General features: G+C 37.9%; 1 protein-coding gene across 1 annotated transcript; it reads right to left on the bottom strand.

Moving 5' to 3' along the window:
- Positions 1-2702: 2702 nt before the first annotated feature.
- Positions 2703-5171, bottom strand: LOC111902589 (probable serine/threonine-protein kinase PBL11). Its single transcript, XM_023898417.3, has 6 exons — positions 4783-5171; positions 4458-4661; positions 4316-4384; positions 4169-4237; positions 3695-4080; positions 2703-3258 (listed from the first exon to the last, which is right to left on the bottom strand). Exons 1-6 carry the CDS (start codon positions 4988-4990, stop codon positions 2797-2799), a joined length of 1398 nt encoding a protein of 465 aa, XP_023754185.2. The 5' UTR covers positions 4991-5171; the 3' UTR covers positions 2703-2796.
- Positions 5172-19381: the final 14210 nt, after the last annotated feature.

Here is a 19381-nt window from a genome sequence, read left to right as displayed (position 1 = left end):
CGTTGCGATTTATTACCCGTTTGTCTTTCATCTCAATATACTGCTTAAATATGAAACACTACTTTTTGTTAGGTGAGATTATTAATCCTCCTATTATTTTAGTGTTTACGGGTAGGGACGAACGCAAGATTTTACAGTAGGGGTTGCACGGTAGTAGAAAAAATAAAAATTTCAAAATTTTTTGAAAAATTTTCCACTGCGGCCGGAAAAGTTAAGGGTTGACAGGGCCACCGTGGACCACCCCTAGGTCCGCCCCTGTTTACGGGAATGTGGAACATAGGGCCTAACTTCCTTTTATGTGTATCTGTTTTTCTTTTTCTTTTTTTTTTTTTTTTTTTCATTTGGGAGTAGCTTTTGTTTTTGGTTTTGGACTAACTACTTGCATATCCAAATCTATCATAATGTTCGTAGCCAACACAAAGTTCGTCTTTTAGGTGCAGCCCACCACCAAGTACCTTGACTTCATGAGAATATTATACTGTTGAGTATGAGTTAGATAATGACATTGAGAGGCCGACCTGACCATCCTTAACGACATGGAGCCTATATAAACACAATCCCATAGCAACACCTCGTTGCTTCTCATGGACTGTTTGACGCATCTCAATGCCGGTGGAGAAAAGAGAAGCATTTATTTTTTTATTTTAAAACCAATAAAAATATGGTATGGTGTGTGGTGACCGTGAAATGGTGTGGAGAATGATATGACATGTGATGTGACACAAAATGATGCAGATGATGTGACCCATACCCACAAGCCTTAAAACTTTCCGAAAAAGAAAAAAAAATTAGATGCACTTTTCGAGTAAACTCAATATGATGTACCCTTCCTCCGACCACAATATACTCCCAAATACTTTACAAAATATACAGAACTCATCCCACTAACATCCCCTTGACATCGTCATAATTTTTTGTAATAGTTTATTAATTGTAAATTAAAACTTAAATCGCGTACAAAAAATATATGCTATAAATAAAACTACTTGGATGAAGTTGGTCCTAACGAAATGAATTACCACATTTTTTTTTTCTGTATTTGACTTGGAGATTGAAATATTTAAATTCTAATTTTATTCCTATATTTTTATAAACTATAAATAGAATATTGGTTAACGCTATTAAAAATTGAAATAATTCCATGGGAAGTTCAATGTGTATATTAATATTATAAACAATCGACAATTTGACATCTATTCCAAAAATGTGTCAATTGTTGAAAAATATCTTATTTTTATTTTTATTTATATTTTTTTTCATTTTCTTTCGGTTTTAGTTTCTACTACAATAATAAAGAAGTCATGTTCGGAATGAGCCTTTGTTAAAATCCGGTTTCAAAATAAAATGGAAAATATGTTTCACTGTAATCAATGATGTAAGAATATACTTAATTAGTTGTCTTGCATAGATGTTTGATATTTCATAATTTTGAACCAAAATAAACATGTTAATACGATCTTTTGAAATTGGTTCTGGCCCCCATGATTTTCATAACCATGTTTCGTCTCTGGACATGTGTCATCATACGTAGTAGTGGACGTAGAACGTTTGAATAGTGGTGACACTAAAAAAATAATAATGACACTCATATTTCGAAGACGTTGAATCTACTAGAAAAAAAAAATACACTATGAGGCTGAATCGGAGTAGTGGCCCGGGACCTCAGACACTACATAGGTCCGCCATTGATCATACATGGCAGACGAAAATAATTTTAGTGTTGATGGTATACACATTTCACCATTAAATCTTTTGTGCATATTTTACTATTTATTTTTTTTGTATATATTTTATCATTACTTTTTCTGTATATATTTTACCATTAATCTTACATGTATATAAATAAATTTCAAAAGATACTTATACTTTATTATAAGTACATATTTTTACTTATAAATAAAGTATTTTTTGATGACAATTTTTTTCTCTGAATACTAATTAATGGTCAAATTTCTTTACCTTACTAATCGATCTAACCTACTGATTGGTCTAATATAATGTCAATTTTTTTGATTAAATAATGAACACCCATCACTTTTGCAAATCTAACAAATCAGTATCATAGGCTCATAGCATAGCGTTTGATAATGAAATCAAATAGTGATTCCAATTCGGTGAAACAAAGCAATTGGGTGACAACGATTGTCAATTCACAAGTGATTCTCAATCAAGAAAATTGCAGAGAATGAAATATAGTCTGCGACTTCTATGGCTTCGTCAAAATTCATTCTGGTTATTAAAGACAAGTCCAAATTTGTTGTTTGCTCATTGCTCATTGAGATGTTTTTGATTACTCGTTTCAGGGTACATATTGTTGTTATTGGTAAAAAAATGTGAGTATGTTGCTATTTATATATCGGTAAAAAAGAGTAAAATGCATTGCTATTTCTTGCAATCTTCCCTTATTCGTTAGAACTAAAGACAGTTAACGAATGTTTGCAGGGAGTTGCTAGAAGACCGGTGAAAACTGCCTTACAAGAGGCGGCAAAGAAGAGGGAGATGAGGTACTCAGATTTGAAGAAAATATAACTGACAGGGGCATAAGGCGTCATTTTCATTCAAGTCAAGGTTAAAAGGGTAATTTCCCATCTCTAATTTTAAATTTCTTGATGTATAATGAAGGAATGAACAGAAAAATTTAAAAAGAAATGCAGAGTTTTGAGAAAATGAGAACACTGTGCAAGTTTGACTTCAATTAGTTCAAATTTATATATCAATCACGAGGGATACTTAAATCCGGAAACCTGGAACTTTAATACATGAATAATTTATTTATAATTTTTACAAATTTATATATCAATCACGAGGGATACTTAAATCCTCGTCCACACAAAAACTCATCTCTTCATCAACATTAAAAATCAAACTATCTGAATCTAAACATCTCAAACTTGTACTCTGAAAAGAAACACTCTCCATGTCTACACGAAATCTCTGAAGCCCAACACCATCCAGACTTACCGAATTACTATCATGATCAGTCCCTTGACCATTACGAAGCTCCGTTGACCTACCACCGGAGGTTGCCGCCAGAGGTCGTGGTGGCAGTAGATGGTGGATGAATCTATCGGCTGACAAGAGAGCTGCCTCTAGCTCACGAAAGACTTGAGTCATTGTGGGCCTTTGTTTGGGCTCTTTTACCACACATCGTAAGCCCAATCGACCCATTTTAAGCATGATATCCATGTTGCATGGCCCTAGCAACAGATTTGTATCCAGGATTTCTTCAATATTCCCACGTTCAATATGAGGCTTCGCCTGAGAAAAGAAAACACAACTAGGTTTATAACTTACACTCGACCCCTTGTACTATTACTGCATTACGATATAACTCCTTCTGATTTAGTATCGAGTTTGATTGTTTCAACATAAAACATTTCATCCAAAATAGTATATATATTTCATATTATTATAAATAGAATTAGGTTAGTGTATTTTATATATGATTTTGTAGAAGATAAATCGTTCATTAATTAAATTAACTAACTTATATTGTCCAAAAGTCCATACAAAACAAGTCGCTTTTGGTCTGGTTTAGATTTGGTTTCAAGATTATAAATAATTTTTGTGTCTCTTTCATGACTTGGTCAGGTTACCAAAGACGTTTTTGGTTATTAAAATAGTTTTAAGGAGGATATTTCTTGACCATTTCAATTTTCAAACACAAGTTGGAAAGAAAACAAAAAATTATTACCCATTCAATGATGTGATAACTGGTACGACACCGGTTTGAGTCAACAGCCGGCCGAGCCGCAATGAGTTGTAAGAGAATGACTCCAAAGCTATAAACATCGCTAAACTGGCTCAAATGAAAACTTGTACAGTATGCTGGATCAAGATACCCTGGTGTGCCTTTAATCTGACTACTAACATGCGAGTTATCCCCAATTGGGCCGGATCTAACTAGCCCGAAATCCGAAACTTTGGCCTCAAACCTATCTCCAATGAGAATATTGCTTGGTTTTATATCTCGGTGGATTATGCTCGGTTTAATTCCTTCATGCAAATGAGCTATACCTTTAGCTGCTTGAATTGCTATGTTTACTCTTTGCCTCCATGTTAAGGGCTCTCTCCCCCTTCCTGTTAGACATTTTGTCGATGAGAGTTACAAATCGGTATGATGGCATAACATAACGAATAATTGTTGAAGAGTTTAATTTAAACTTACCAACAATATGTTCAAGCAACGAGCCATTTGGGACATATTCATAAACCAATATTTGCACTCCCTTCGTTCCTATGCTCGAAAAATACCAAATTTGGATTAATGTTGATAACTTATATATTTAGCGACATAAGATAGAGTTTTACAAACCAGTTTCTTCACAGTAGCCCACTAGGCTAATGAGGTTTGGATGCTTCACCTTTGAGAGTAACTTGACCTCTATCAATTTCAAATGAAAAAATGGTTTAGAATATGAAAACGAAGCATGATCAAAGGTGATTTGGGGGTTTACCATTCCGGAATTCTTTTATGCTTGTATAAGAATCGTCACGCGCCTTCTTGATGGCTAGAGTTATATCCCCTTCAAAAGTACCTTTGTATACATTTCCGAATGCACCTGACCCTATCAGACACTCTTTTGCAAAATGATTGGTAGCATTCTCGAGCTCTTCGACTTGAAATTTCCTCAACATAAGCTCATGAGCATCAATCTTATCTTTTTATATCATACACAAGATAAAAATTATTACATGCATAAAATCATAATGACAAAAACACGAGTTTTCTTTATACAAGCTTACTACTAGATTTAGAAAGTTCGACAAATTTAAACAAACCTTTCATGTACTCCATTCGTCTCTTGAATCCAGCCAAAAACTTCTTTTTCTTGCATAAATATAACATTGCCGCGACAGAAAGTATGAGGCTACAAACGATTAGCGTTGCCCACAAATACTTGTTGTATAGTAATGAATTATCAAGCTTTTTACTCTGAAATGGTGCTTCTGGCTGTGACGCTGAAGAATCCCATTGCTTTTCGGCCATTAGCAACACGATTTTCGTGTTCTTTTTCTTGGAAAGAACAAAATCTAAATTTCTAAATTTCCATAGTTCGTGCGCAGAACTTGAAGCAATATGATCTCAAAGAAGAGATGGGGTATTGGAAGCTTTAGTGGGAACCTTTTTTTTTTTTTTTTAAATTTCCTTCAGCCGGCACTTTGAATTGTTTCATGTTGTTTTCAATACGTCTAAATTTGATTTGTTTTTACTCTCTCTCTCTCTCTCATATATATATATATATATATATATATATATATATATATATATATATATATATATATATATATATATATATATATATATATATATATATATAGTTAGTTAGTTAGTTAGTTAGTTAGTTAGGTTCATGTGAGACCACTAGATTTTATGAGACGGAGAAACCAAATCTTGATCACTCATCCTGAATAATCAAAGTCTGATATTAATTTAGATTAAACCATAAAATAGGCGGTGACATTTTTGTAAATTAATGGAACTTTGGGATTAGATCAAGACATGGAGGGGTAGGAATGAAATTTTGCATTCTTTTTCGTCCAACACACAAAAACACCCGATATTCTTCCTAAAAACCCTAGATACGAACACTAAAACCCATTTGATCCAAATATCGATCATCGTTCTGCTTCCTGAAATTCATCTTCCGATTCTTACACGAAAACCCTCGATAATCAACTAGAACACTAACTTCTTGTGATTTTGAACTCGTCATCTTCAATTTCTCTTTGGATCGATTTCAGTTTTGGAGTTCTGCACTTTAATCCCTCGATAAAACCCTAAACTTGCTTACTTTGATTCTTATCGAATATTTCTATCAAAGAAAACGAATACATCAACACGTGCATTAGAATCTACACCACCAGATCATTTAAATGACATTATTACCAAAATTTCTCAAGAAATTCCAGGTATTTTCAATAGTTCTGTTAATTATCATTATATATCCTTGTTCTCGTTTGAAAACAAGGATGTTGCTTCGAGAATTGATCTTCTATTGTTGCTCCATTCTCCATATCTACATACTGTTAGTGATTAGGTTAGACAAATACCCATTATTAGGATCATAAAGTGAAATAGGTGAAACAAATGAAATAACATTAAATTAATCTGCAAAATCGGTAGTAATCAAACTAGTAGGAGTAAGGACCTTGTGTAAATGCATTGCAAAGTATTGAAGATTTTACCCCTGTGTAACATCTCGAAATTTCAAAAGGCAAAAGTGTAATTTCAAAGGAGGGACTCGATGAGTAGGCACACTTACTCGCCGAGTCGGAGCGGGTTTTGGCTGCAGTTTAAGTGACCAACTCGCCGAGTCGGCGGCTGGACTCGACGAGTTGGTGCTGAAGAGAGAAAACCCTAATCCCAGGGGTTGCAACCTATTTAAAGGACTTTATGTCCTTCTCTCAGCCTCCTTAGCACCCCCTTGAGGTAAGAAACCCTAGCTCGTGTGTGTGAGGCCATTGAAGAGAGATTTAAGCTTGGAAAGGTGTTCTAGTGGAAGAAGCTTGAAGGTTCATGTGACATCCCCAAAATCTCGGCCAGAAAAGACCGTTTTCATTTATGCTTTTTAAACATTTTCAGAGTAAATCATTTTTAATTTTAAAAGAGATGCGAAATTTGTTCCCAAAAACAAAACATGATAAAATAGATATTTATCAAAACATTTCATATAGAAATATGATTTCATAATCAAAAGTCGGGATGTCATGTTCCGATACAGATCATAAAGCATAAACGATAACATTACAAGTCGTTCAAAAAATATATACATATACAGACTTGTAAACAAAACAACTTGATGATTCGCCCATCTTAAGCTCTTGCGCCACTTCCTGTAATACAAATAAACTGAGTGGGTCAGGCTTGGGAGCCTGGTGAGCATATAGGGTTTTCAACCCACAATAATTATATTTAATTTCAACAATCCACAATAAACCCGATTACCCATTCCTGTTATCCTCACTTTACGTCCCTAAAATAACTTCTATTATAAGGAACCTAATTCAGGATTTTCATCAGGACGGACATTACTGCAGAGGGGCTTCCTCAACAATAAGTGTCCTAAAGGCAACCATGTGGGGGATAGAGTACACCGGTGAACACGTCGTTCACAACACCTACAGGTAATGAGCCTGCTAGTGTTCCACAGGACAGTCTAGAATAGTCCGTGGTCGTCATCCATACTCTGCTGAATGACTAGAATAACACTAATAACACCGAGGCCTCTCATCTGTTTATTTCACACCAATTATCTACCCATGTTCTACCCAACATATTAGTAGATAAAAATATACATTTTTATACATTGTTTAAAAACCTGTATAACATGCTTTAATCAATACATATTCCACATAACAGATGAGGCATACACACATAACACGTATTTCATAGAAAATATATCAGATCTATGAGATAGAAGAGAGTGAATATACATTCACACATATAACCACAAAATATATACACGTAGCACGTATTTTATATTAAATACTTCATAATATTGCGTTGGAATGAAAATAACTACACACTCACTTGATCAGAAGACGATCGGGCAGCACTACGGCTTGCAGAAGTAGTGTCTCTTCGTAGATCTGGAAGATCTTCACAAAAACCGGGCTCCTCGTGGGCAGAGCTTCGGCTCGGGAATAACGCTCTTCGGGATCTTCGGGGCTTCGGATCTCGCTTCGGGGCTCGGGAATAATACCGGGGCTTCGGGGTACAAACGGCACGCAAAACGAGGCAAAAACTAGAGAGAGAAGGAAGAAATTGTAAAAGAAAATCGGCTGCCTTCGCAAGCCTTTTATAGGGGCTGAACCCTCGCACATACGCGGGGCGTACGCCTCGGATCGTAAGCACTTGCGTCATCGGAGGTACTCGAGCGCTGACTTCGTCATCCTTCGCTGTACGCTGGGCGTACATCAGTACGTGGGGCGTACTTCGGATAGGTCGGCTGACTCCTCTTCGGATAATATCGGAGGTTTTAATTAAAAATAAATATTAAATATTTATTAAACTTCAAAAATTCATATCTCCTTCATACGAATTCCGTTTTAGACGTTCTTTATATCCACGCGAAGGTGAGACTACGCTCTACAACTTTCGTTTAGACTCCGTCGGCTAGTTTTGACTTTTATTAATTATTTTTAGGAGGTCAGGACAGAAAATTTCGTTATAAATTCATAACTTCTTCGTCTGACGTCCGTTCTCGCCTATCTTTTCATCGTTTCACTACTAACAACGAGATCTTCGATTCTCGTTTAGATTGTTTCGGCTAAAAACCACTCGATCTCAAATCGAGTATTTGGGCTGCATACTGCCCAGTCGAAACTTCAGAAAATCATAACTTCCTCATACGAAGTCAGATTTGGGCGTTCTATATATATTCGGAAACCTCGTTTCAACTACTACATCATTATCCAAAGATATCGGGCATATCTAATACTTTAATTTTGACGCTTATTTTATTCTTAATTCATTAAATTATAATAATTAAGAACACACACATAAATCACATAATTCACATAATTCACAAATAATACATTTTTATTATTTCAAATTGGGGTTACAAAGGTTAACCTAGAGTATTACATTGCTAAAAATGGCAAGCCCAGAAACACGGGCGTTACAGTTCAAAGGGCTTACTGCAAGGGAGTGGTGCAGATCAGGAACTTACTTCACTTGGAGCATATGTTGGAGGTAATTATCTGTTGCTTAGACTCTTTTGGCATCTAGATTCATCACTTCTTGAGATTTGGGGCATTTTTGGTATGGTAAAGAGTCATTTCGGGTTTGGAGGTTAGATCTGAGGTTGCTACCATAGATCTAGACTGGAGATGGTCCTAAATGTCATAAAGTTCCAGTCTTTGAATGATTGGTGAAGCCCCTTTGTCATAAACCCTAGCCATGGTGTGTTTTGGGCCTATATCTCTTTGCTATCACGTAAAGTTTGCAACTTTACGTGTGAGGCATGCTCTAGGACAGTGGATCTTCAGTTTGGAACCCCTGCATGGCTCGAAAAGCCACTGAATGGATTAAGAACTGAAGTGACTCGACGAGTCACATGGGTGGACTCGGCGAGTTGGATGAAGATGGGCAGGAACTCGGCGAGTTGGAAGAACAACTCGGCGAGTATGTTGAAGAATGCCTTGGACTCGGTGAGTCTGTTCTTTGGACTCGGCGAGTCAAGTTGCGAAACCCCAAACCCTTCACGATTGAGACTCGGATTAGTGAGTTGAGTGGGGACTCAGTGAGTTGGACAGGGAAGGACTTGGAAATCGGTAGACTCGGCGAGTCAGGGGCTGACTCGGTGAGTCGAATTACGAATGGAAGGACTCTGAGCGTATGAACTCGGCGAGTCAGTAGGCAGACTCGGCGAGTAGGGTTGACTTGGAAGGTTGACTTTGACCAGGACTTTGACTTTGACCAAGAGTTGACCAGTTGAATTCCAGGGGTATTTTGGTAATGATTGATATTTATTGAGTTTAGTTATTTGGTGTTGACCAGTGGAGGAGTTCATGTCGGTGGTTGGAGCAGCGTGATCTTATTTCTTCAGTTGACAGTTGCAGGTGAGTCTTCTCACCATACCAATGGGTCTAAGGCACCAAGGCCGACCCATCTTATATTTTCTGATATGACAGTTAGCTTCATGCTAGGTGGTATGCTATTAACTATGTGATATGTGATATGCTAGATGTCTTTGTGATACTTGCATGGAGGACCATGTGGGGTAGCCCATGGCACAATGGTATAAGACCCTGGGGGTAGCTCACGGAGTCCTTACAGGTTTATGTACATGTTATGTGTAGAGATTTATGTGATGCATGATATGCTATTTGGTTATATATGGTATTTGCAGGGAAGACCCCGGGGGAAGCCCGTGACATTGGATGTAAGACCATGTGGGGTAGCCCATGGCAGTCCTAGGTAAAGACCATGTGGGGTAGCCCATGACATTAGATGTAAGACCATGTGGGGTAGCCCATGGCAGTCCTAGGTAAAGACCATGTGGGGTAGCCCATGACACTATTTCAGGTTCTATGTATGCAGGGCTTATGTGGTATATGGTAGCTTTTATAGCTAACATTATATATGATATGTGTGTAGTTTTTATATCTACAGGATATGTGATATGTGGTTTGTGTGAATGGTATGCTCTGGGAAACTCACTAAGCTCCGTGCTTACAGGTTTGTTTATGGTTTTAGGTATCATCGTGTTGGAAAGGAGAGCTCGTATTGATCGCAGTGCACACACCTATGATTTCCGCAATGAATGATTTTGGGATGAACTCTGATAAACGATTTGATTGACTATGATTTGATTGTTTGAAATAAATGGTATCAATGTTTTAGTTATATTAAAAATGAAATTTTTACCCCTGATTTTTGGGACGTTACAAGTTGGTATCAGAGCCTTGGTTTGAGGGATTCGGACATACTTTTGGGTGTGTCTGGACTCAGACTGAGGATCTGTAAGGTTTTAAAGGAAAAGTTTTCTAAGAAACAAAGAGGTGTGGTGCATGCAATCAACCGGGCTCAAGTAAGTTTCCCATAGAATACCCACATCTGTTATCTGTTATGATTTGGTGATGAATCTGAATATCGCATGCTAGTTAGGGCTAGGAGAGATGTCTTTGTATGCTATATGAGCTCTTATACTTGCATGTTAGTGCTGAGTAGTCAGCGATAGATTGGCTTGATATGTGATGTTTGTAGCCTTGGAATGCTGGATGCCATGCTAGAATGAAAATGATTGTTGATATTGGTAACTGTTACGTGTATGTTTTAAAATTGTATACGGTTAGGATCTCATGGCCATAGAACAATTGGTGCAGCTCGTTTCCTGTTCTGTGTACAATTTGCATGCATAAGGCAGCCGTCAGCGAGGGTGGATGTGGACAACTTGGGTTGTGGTACGTGGGCCGAATATTCCATGATCGTTTGTGGGTCGGGGATTACCCTAGGATGAGCCTAGGATGAGATTAGTGTCAGAGTGTGTCTGCACGAATGCTGCTTGCTTTGTGCTTTGTGGGACTCTTTAGTGATGAGAGTCAGCTATTAAGTGGATGTGATGATATCCAGGAGGTAGATGACTGGCATCGTGCGGAGTTCCTCAGCAGCTGATGGTAGGGCAAGGTCGGGAACCTAGGAAAGCCTAGGATATGCTCCAGTGAGTTAGTGGGCGGTTCGGAGTGGTTGGGAGCCCAGGGGGAGACCTAGGAGATGCATTGATGGCCATTGTGCTGCTGTTTAGCAGACCTTTAGTACATCAGGGAAGTAGATGACTTAGAGGATTTGGGATGATTCCGGAAGAAAGTATGGATAGGTATGGAAGGTAGTATTGGGCCCGTACTACTGAAAGCATAGGATCCATACTCGAATTGGGGAAAGTCTCGAAGAATCCAAGAAACCTGGGAAAGCAATTCGTGGTTATGAGTGGACTGTGGGGATAGCTGCAGTGTAGAATGCGGATGAGCACGCAAGGGGGAAAGACCAGGGTTTGGTTCTGACCCCGGTAGAGAGCCAGTTAGCAGAAGGACTGCCAAGATTTGGATTTCGCATTGGACCTCTTGCATTAGGCGGCAAGGATTGATGGTGCGATCTATTGCACTTTCGGAGTTAAAGACCTTTTCTTGGGGATAGTTTGTAACTGGTCGAGAACATAGGTTGCTCCATTTATTGCAGATTGGCTGTGGACGATTGAGCTGGTGAGTGTGTCAGGGTGCGAGACCCTGAATGTTATGACTTCTAGATTTCGAGAGCAGGGATTGATTAGGGTCACCTTTGGAAAAGGGGACCAGCTCAGGTGCCTATAGTGGAGGATCTCGGGAGGGGATCCAGGAGTTTGGATCAGCTTTGAGAGGCCAACTGGGCCGGATTCGGTACAACACTTGCGAAAACTATGCGATGGAGCTTCGTTACAAAGGATTGGATTGCCACTGGGATCGGGATGAAGTGTTGCATCATGTTTTCCGGATGGTCGAGGTGACTCAGGAGGAGATGTTCAGGAGTTCTCCAGATGTTTGAGGATATGCTATCTTTGGTCATTTCCGGTGGTATCAGTAATATATTACTTGGGGAGTGTGATAGTTAGATATCGGGCCGGTTTTCTGCTATTGTTTAAGTTAGCAAGAGTATCAGGTGCCAGCCAGCACACCGAGGAATCCTTGAGGAATCTTCAGACGGACGTATCTTGCGGAGTAGATTCCACATATACCGTGATTTCTCCGAGTCATTGTCAGAGGCTGTTCAGTGATCTGGGTAGCTACAGGTGTAGCAGGTTTGGCCATGTCAGCAGGGAATGCCCATAGGGAGCAAGTCCGTCATATTGTCATTAAGGGCAAATGGGTGACAGGAAAGTCAACTACTTGACGATCAGGGAGGAGCAGTGAGGGCACCGAATCCAGTTATCTCGGAGTTTTCAGTACGCGCATGTCATTTTGGGTATGGTCGGGATTGGTTCAAGGGCTTATATGAGGGAATTATGACTAGGTTCCAGTAACCTTAGCTATCATGTTTGGAAAGGCTTTCGAGGTTGTCAAGGGAAGAGAGAATCGTTGATGAAGTTTTGGTTAGACCATCTGACCTTTGATCAGCAAGAACTGAGTATGTCAGTATTTAAAGCATCTCAATCCATTGATATGATTGGGATTCAGAGATGCTAGCGGGTTTTTGGAAGTTTTGTTGTTTTGAGGAAGGGTTATTCATGGTGTTCTAGCTTTGTTAGGCACCGACCGTCAGCAAATTGATCATTAGAACGAGAGAGAGGATTTGGGAATTGTTAGGTGCATTTCACGCATTCATTTTGTAGTTTTAGTTCATAAAAGTGAATTGTATTTAGGTTTAAACTCATTCATTTTGCATATTTTTCGGGATTTTTCATGATGCAATTCGATTTACACACTTTTATGATATTTCAGGGATTTTTGAAGGTTGGATCTTGATGGAGGAAGTTATAAAGAGTTGGAGAAAAAGTTTCAGAAGCGTTGGAGCATTGAAGAGAGAGAGAGAATGAAAAAAATAAAGAATTTGGCTTCTCAGGAGTTTACACGGCCATGTAAATGGTACCCTTTAATTTACACGGGCTGTGTAAATGTATATACAAGAGCATTCTACTTCGAAGGCCTGGAAGGATTGAGCATTCTACTTTTCTTGTTTACACGGCCGTGTAAATGGCACCCTTTAATTTACACGGGCCGTGTAAACGTCTCGACAGTTTTTAAAGAAGTTTTACTCTCATATAATTGAGACAATCAGTTTTGAGGAGGAGTTAGGTCGGATTTTGGGCAGAGAGAAGGCGATTTTCAGAGCTTTTGCAAGTAGATTAACATTTGGAAACACTTTAGTTTCCTTTTTGTAAGTCAATTTGAAGTTTAAACTTGTTTGATTTGTAGTTCAACCTAGACATGTGTGGTTGATTTCATTATCATTTCCGAATCTGAATTCTCAAGTATGTGTTGTTAGGTTGTAACTTGAATTTGATTTGTGTTTAACATCTAGTAATCTTTGATTTGATCTTAATCATGTGTTTGGTTGGTTCTCTTTTTCACTTGATCAATGAATTAGGGTTCTAGTCAATCTAGTTAATCAAATTATGAAATTCGTATATGTTTTATGATTTGATGTTAGTAACACACACTTACTTGGTTGTAATTAGATCAAAATTAGTGCAATCAAAGATTAAATGTTTATATTCCCAAGCTTAAGAGGAATGTTAAACATTGTTGGTAATTAGTGCAAGAACTTAATGTCATTTAATGATTTGATGCAAGAACTTATTTGAATTGAATCAATTAAATGAAGTTTTATTTGAAGAGCTTGTTTTGAATAAAATACTTTTGCCAATTTGGATATTAGAGCTTATTAATATCTAACTTACCAACCTAGATTGAACATGAGTTATAATCATATTACATCTTTCAACATAATACATGTATAAGAGTCATAATCGGAAATGTACTTCTTTTACTGCGTTTGTTATCAATCTTTCTTATTTATGAAGTTTTATTCAAGTTCAAACACAAACCCCCATTTTAATATTATTTGTATGTTGTGTGAAAATATGGCAAGATAAGAAGTCCTGTATTCCTGTGGACGACCCTACTTACTCTATACTATCTTTAGTATAAGAAATAGTAGTGATTTGAGCTTTATTAATATTATTTTATCCCATTATTTGTTGGTTTGACAACAAAACAAATTGGCGCCGTTGCTGGGGATATGGTAGTACTAATTGTTTATGCCAATATCTTTTCACACATGTACACCTATACCGGTTGATTTGGAGATAGATAAATCTGCTAAACAAAGAAGGAAGCAAGCCAAACTTTTAAAGAAACAACAACAATCCGGAGTTTCTTCATCAAATCCATCAACCACATCCTCTCCAACATCCAAAAGTATCACCCCACCATCTTCACTTACTCCTACCATGGCAGACAACCATGGAGGAAATCAAAATCCTCCACATCCACCACCTGAACAAACGTTTAGACAATGGGCCACTCAAGATGTCACCCAACAACCTTTGTGCATAAATTACCCTGCAACAATCAACTTTGAACTCAAGTCTGGACTCATCCATTTGTTACCCTCATTACGTGGTCTTGAGAATGAAGACCCACATTAATTCCTTAAGGAATTTCATGTTGTTTGTGTGGGTATGAAGCCACATGAAGTCACAGAAGATCAAATCAAGGTAAGGGCATTTCCCTTTGCTTTACAAGATTTAGCCAAGGAGTGGTTATATGACTTACCACCGGGGTCAGTCACAACATGGAATGAACTTGCAAGGATGTTTCTGGATAAATATTTTCCAGAAATGAGAGCTTCAGCTTTACGCAGAGAGATAATTGGTATCAAGCAACAAAAGAGAGAAGCGTTGCGTACTTATTGGGAACGGTTCAAGAAATTGTGCTCAAGATGTCCACAACATGGGATTATGTTGGGTCAAAATATGGTTTATACTTTGCTTTTCTGGGAAATTATGTTTTTCTGTAATATTTTATGAGTTTACGGCCAGGTAGGGTGTTTACAGTTGTGTTTACGGCCGTAAACAGGTTTACGACCGTAAACCCATTTACGACCCATGTCCACCAAGCCCATGTTCCCCTTGTATAAATATAGGTGTTAGGGTGTGAGGAACAGATTGATGAACCCTAAGGAGTTTACGGCCAGATAGAAGAGAGTTTACAGCCAGAGAGCATTTTGTGTGAATGTTTTGTATCTGGAACTTTAATTCTAATCAATTCATACAGAGATTCATATTCTTCTTCTTCTTCTTCTTCTCTTCTATTTGATTTGACATCATCCGTTTGATTGGGATTCCACACCATCAAACGGATTTGATTGATACACAGGCAAATTAGGGACTTACAATTGGTATCAGAGCCAAGTTGTATTAGTCAATTTTGTCAGATTTGGAGCATTACTTGATCTTATTTTCGAAATATTTTTGCGTTTTTGGATAGATCTTGCAAAAATACGGAGGGTTTGTTCTTCGTGTTTTTCATAAAAAAAAGTTTTTGATCGAGTTTTGGAGCTTTAAAGTCGAAAAATCGGTGTTTTTGGTCGGAGTTTGCGGCTGGCGGCTAGGGTTTCGGAGTTCACGGCCGGAGTTTACGGCCGGAAATTGTTCACGGTCGCCGGAGGATTGCGGCCGGTGTTTGCGGTCCAAGGAGTTCACGGCCTCAGTTTGCGGCCTCGCAAGAAGCAGCCTCGTCCTCGCATAGCTCCTCGGCCTCGCAACCAGCTTCGCTTCAAAAAATAGGACGCGAGTTTGGGGGCTGCCGAGAATCGAACTCGAGATCTCCCATTCATCAACCAGCGCCTTAAACAACTCCTCTAGCATCACATTTGTTCCTTTCCTCCGCATTCTTTACTCAAAAACACTCCTTTTCGGTTCCAAGTTTCGCAAAATTGTCATTTTTAGCCCAAAAATTAAATTTCTTTTATTTTTAAATTCCTTTTTCATCAAAAAAATAAAAATAATAATAATAAATAAATAAAAAATAAAATAAACTGAAATTAATAAATAAAATTATATTTTAATTTTTTTACTTTTATTATATTAACTTTTGACCTTAAATTTTGACTTTGACTTTCAAGTTTGACCTTTGACTTTAAACTTTGACTTTTTCGTTTAACTTTTAAAATTTCAAATTTAGCTTTTCGGTTTGACTTTTAAGTTTGACTTTTAAGTTTGACTTTTCAAGTTTGACTTTTGAGTTTAACTTTTTAAATTTGACTTTTAAGGTTGACTTTTATAATTAAAGGGTTTGACTTTTAAGTTTGATTTTGGCTTCTAGTTGTGCTTTTTAATTGTTTTCAAGGTCAACGAGGGAAATAAAGACATGAAAGAGAGTCGCCAGGATATGTTAAGACAAAATTTCAACATTTTCGATTATATCCCTGGAGAAACCCTCGAAACTCAGTTGCAGCGATTTATTACACTTACTACTGAGATGAATATAGCTGGGATCTTCTTGTCTAAATCTGAGATAAACAAAAAGCTATTGGATTCACTTCCAAGATCATGGGATATGAATGTAGCTATCATCAAGAAGACAAAAGATCTCAATCATCTTAGTCTTGCTGATGTAATTCAAGAACTTGATGCTTTGAAGTGTAGAAAAACAATGAGTTCTGAAAACATTCCGATCACTGAAGTTACATGTACTCCAGCTTGTGAAGCTACGATTAAATTTTTTCGGGAACAAATCGATTTATTTAAAAGAAAAGTTGATGACCTGAGATATGAAGGATATCAACTCAGGAAAGGACAGAAACCCCTGAAGGCTGAATTAGAAGCAAAAACCAAGGACTTTAGGAAACTTCAGGAAGAGTATAGCAACAAGTGTGAAAATTATGACTATATTAAGAGACAACTTGCTGCTGTAACTAAAGAACTTGACACTTTGAAAATTAAGTGTGGAAAAACAGATGTCAGTTTCAAAAATTATACTCCGTCAAGTCAGACAGTCGAGTCCTTATTCGAAACCCAATTAAAATTTAAAGATAATCAAAACAAGGGTCTAGGGTATGATAGTGTTCCTCCACCTTTCAATCATAACTACACATCCATCCCTATGACACAGGAAGAAATTGCCAGGGAGGCACATCTTCAATATGGCAAACGAGTTGGATTTGTGTCAGGAGGAGTTATTAATATTGAAAATACTAATGTTTCTACTTCATGTGCAGGTAAAGTAGTAGAAGATGAGAACAAGGAGAGCACTACTAAACAAACCAATGATTCTTTGAACTCATAATCTGTTGCTTCGAATTCTATTACTCCTAACAAACCTACCGTTAAGAAATATAGGCCTCCAATTCCAGCGCAAAAGAGTGCCTATTGCAAGTGTGCATCTGGGATCAATAAGGGACAAGGCAAGGATACGCCACCCGGGGCAGGAAGAAAGAACTTCACAGTGAAGAAAAAGACTTGTTTTCACTGTGGAACACCTGGACACATTGCCAGAAATTGTCCAAATCGCACATACGTTCCCTACTGCGCACAAGGATGGAAAAACGCGCCAAGTGGGAGATACTTCAAAAGAAATCCTTCCAGGTCACATTCAGACAATGGTGACTGGAATGCGCAGAAGGCCAAAAATCAAACCCACAAGGCCAAGCATCCAACTCCCAAGAACAAGAAGGGAATGCGGGCCCAGAAGTCTAGTTCAAGAGATGCTCCTATGAAACCAAGACCAGTTAGGTCAAAGTCATCTAGGCAGATGGCTTCAAGTTCCAAATCAAGTGCCGAGGCACCCATCGGATCGAACAAGAAATGGGTTAAACCCGAATATAGATGGGTACCAAAGGCTCACTCTCCCAAATCTTCTAACAAATCTAACGTTTCTACATCTTCTGTTTGTGATAAGCAGGATATGTCATGGGAGAGAGTATCGTGGGTTGATGACAAAGGTCGACCTAGTTTCAAAATGGATTGGGTTCCAAAGACCAACTGATCCCGCTCTGTGTCGGAGCAGCTATGGAGGCATATCATCAGACTTCGGTTTGTTGGTAGTGGCTGCTCTTGGCATATGATTGGGGACATCTCTCAACTGTACAACACTCAGAACATTATTTGAGAGTATGTGTCCTTTGCGGGAAGGGAAGAAAGGAAGGGATCACTAATGGGGTTAGTGCTTAATGACGTAAAGAATTTTCGGATTTGTTCTGAGATTACACATGTTGTTCTCAGACCTTCTGAATGCAGATTCAATTGGTGAATTACGGTTTGTGTTTTCTTCTCTATACTACGGAGTTTTTCTTAAGCTGATTCACTTTAAAGACTAATTTTTGTTTTAGGATAGTTTAAATTTGCGCATTTACTTTCGTTTCTCTCCTATGCACAAATTTAGGGGGAGAAATAAAAACAAAACAAAAATTAGAAAATAAAAAAAATCCAAAAACATTAAAAAAATTCAGAAAATCAAAAATGTGGTGTGAATGGAATATGTTTGCCGGAGATGTTTTGGGAAATGAAATTAGCAAGTGATAACGGGCAATCTGAATCGGCGTAACGTACCTAAGTTGAATCGTCTACGCTCTGTGTTCGATGCGCTGGTAGGCACGAAAGATTTTAAATAGACTTGACTAAGGAGAGTTGAACCTAATGAATTTAAGGACTTGACAAACTTTGACCTAGTTAGATCCGTTTAACCTGATGTCACGACGCTCGGATAGGTTGAGCAGGGAGATATACATGGGAATCTACCGATCACATTAAATAACATGTATCTAGAACTGTGGATTCACTTTTCCTCGATGTGCGAATTCTGTCCTTAATTCCGGTTGGATGGGGCGACTGGTAAATTCCGATAAATTAGGTCTATAGAATATCATTTTCTTTCTTTCCGTCTGTTAGCCATATGTTGTCTCCTTTGCGTGACTTCCAATCCGACCTGGTACATAACATATGCAACTCTATTTCTCTGCAGGCTATATATATGAAATTCCTCTCATCTATTAGCCATATGCTGTCTCCTTTGTGTGACTTCTAATCCGACTTGGTACACAGCATATGCAACCTTCTACTTCTCAACCCCTCTGAAACAATAAGTAATAGAATTCTGAATCTATCCTCTCTCTGAATGATTGTCTGCTCACCTGGTGTAAGGAATACTCTGGAAGTTCTTGATGGCTGGGGCATATTAGGAAACGGGAAACATGTTCTAGTACACTTAAAATTGAACACATACAGATTGTCTGTAGATCTCGCTGCTCGATTTAGGTGGACAACAATATCCCTGGTTGTAGTCAGTTAAATGGTCATAAGAAAAATTTATTTAATAATTAGGGCCAATCATGATAATAAAGTTACAATTAGATATATGCATGTATCATGTCATTGGTAAATTGTCCAAAATTGTCACAAAT

The sequence above is a fragment of the Lactuca sativa genome, chromosome 2 (assembly GCF_002870075.4).
Source record: "Lactuca sativa cultivar Salinas chromosome 2, Lsat_Salinas_v11, whole genome shotgun sequence".
Classification (NCBI taxonomy): Eukaryota; Viridiplantae; Streptophyta; class Magnoliopsida; order Asterales; family Asteraceae; genus Lactuca; species Lactuca sativa.
Note: the sequence above shows the minus strand (reverse complement) of the source record. Positions and strands in the feature narration are given on the sequence as shown.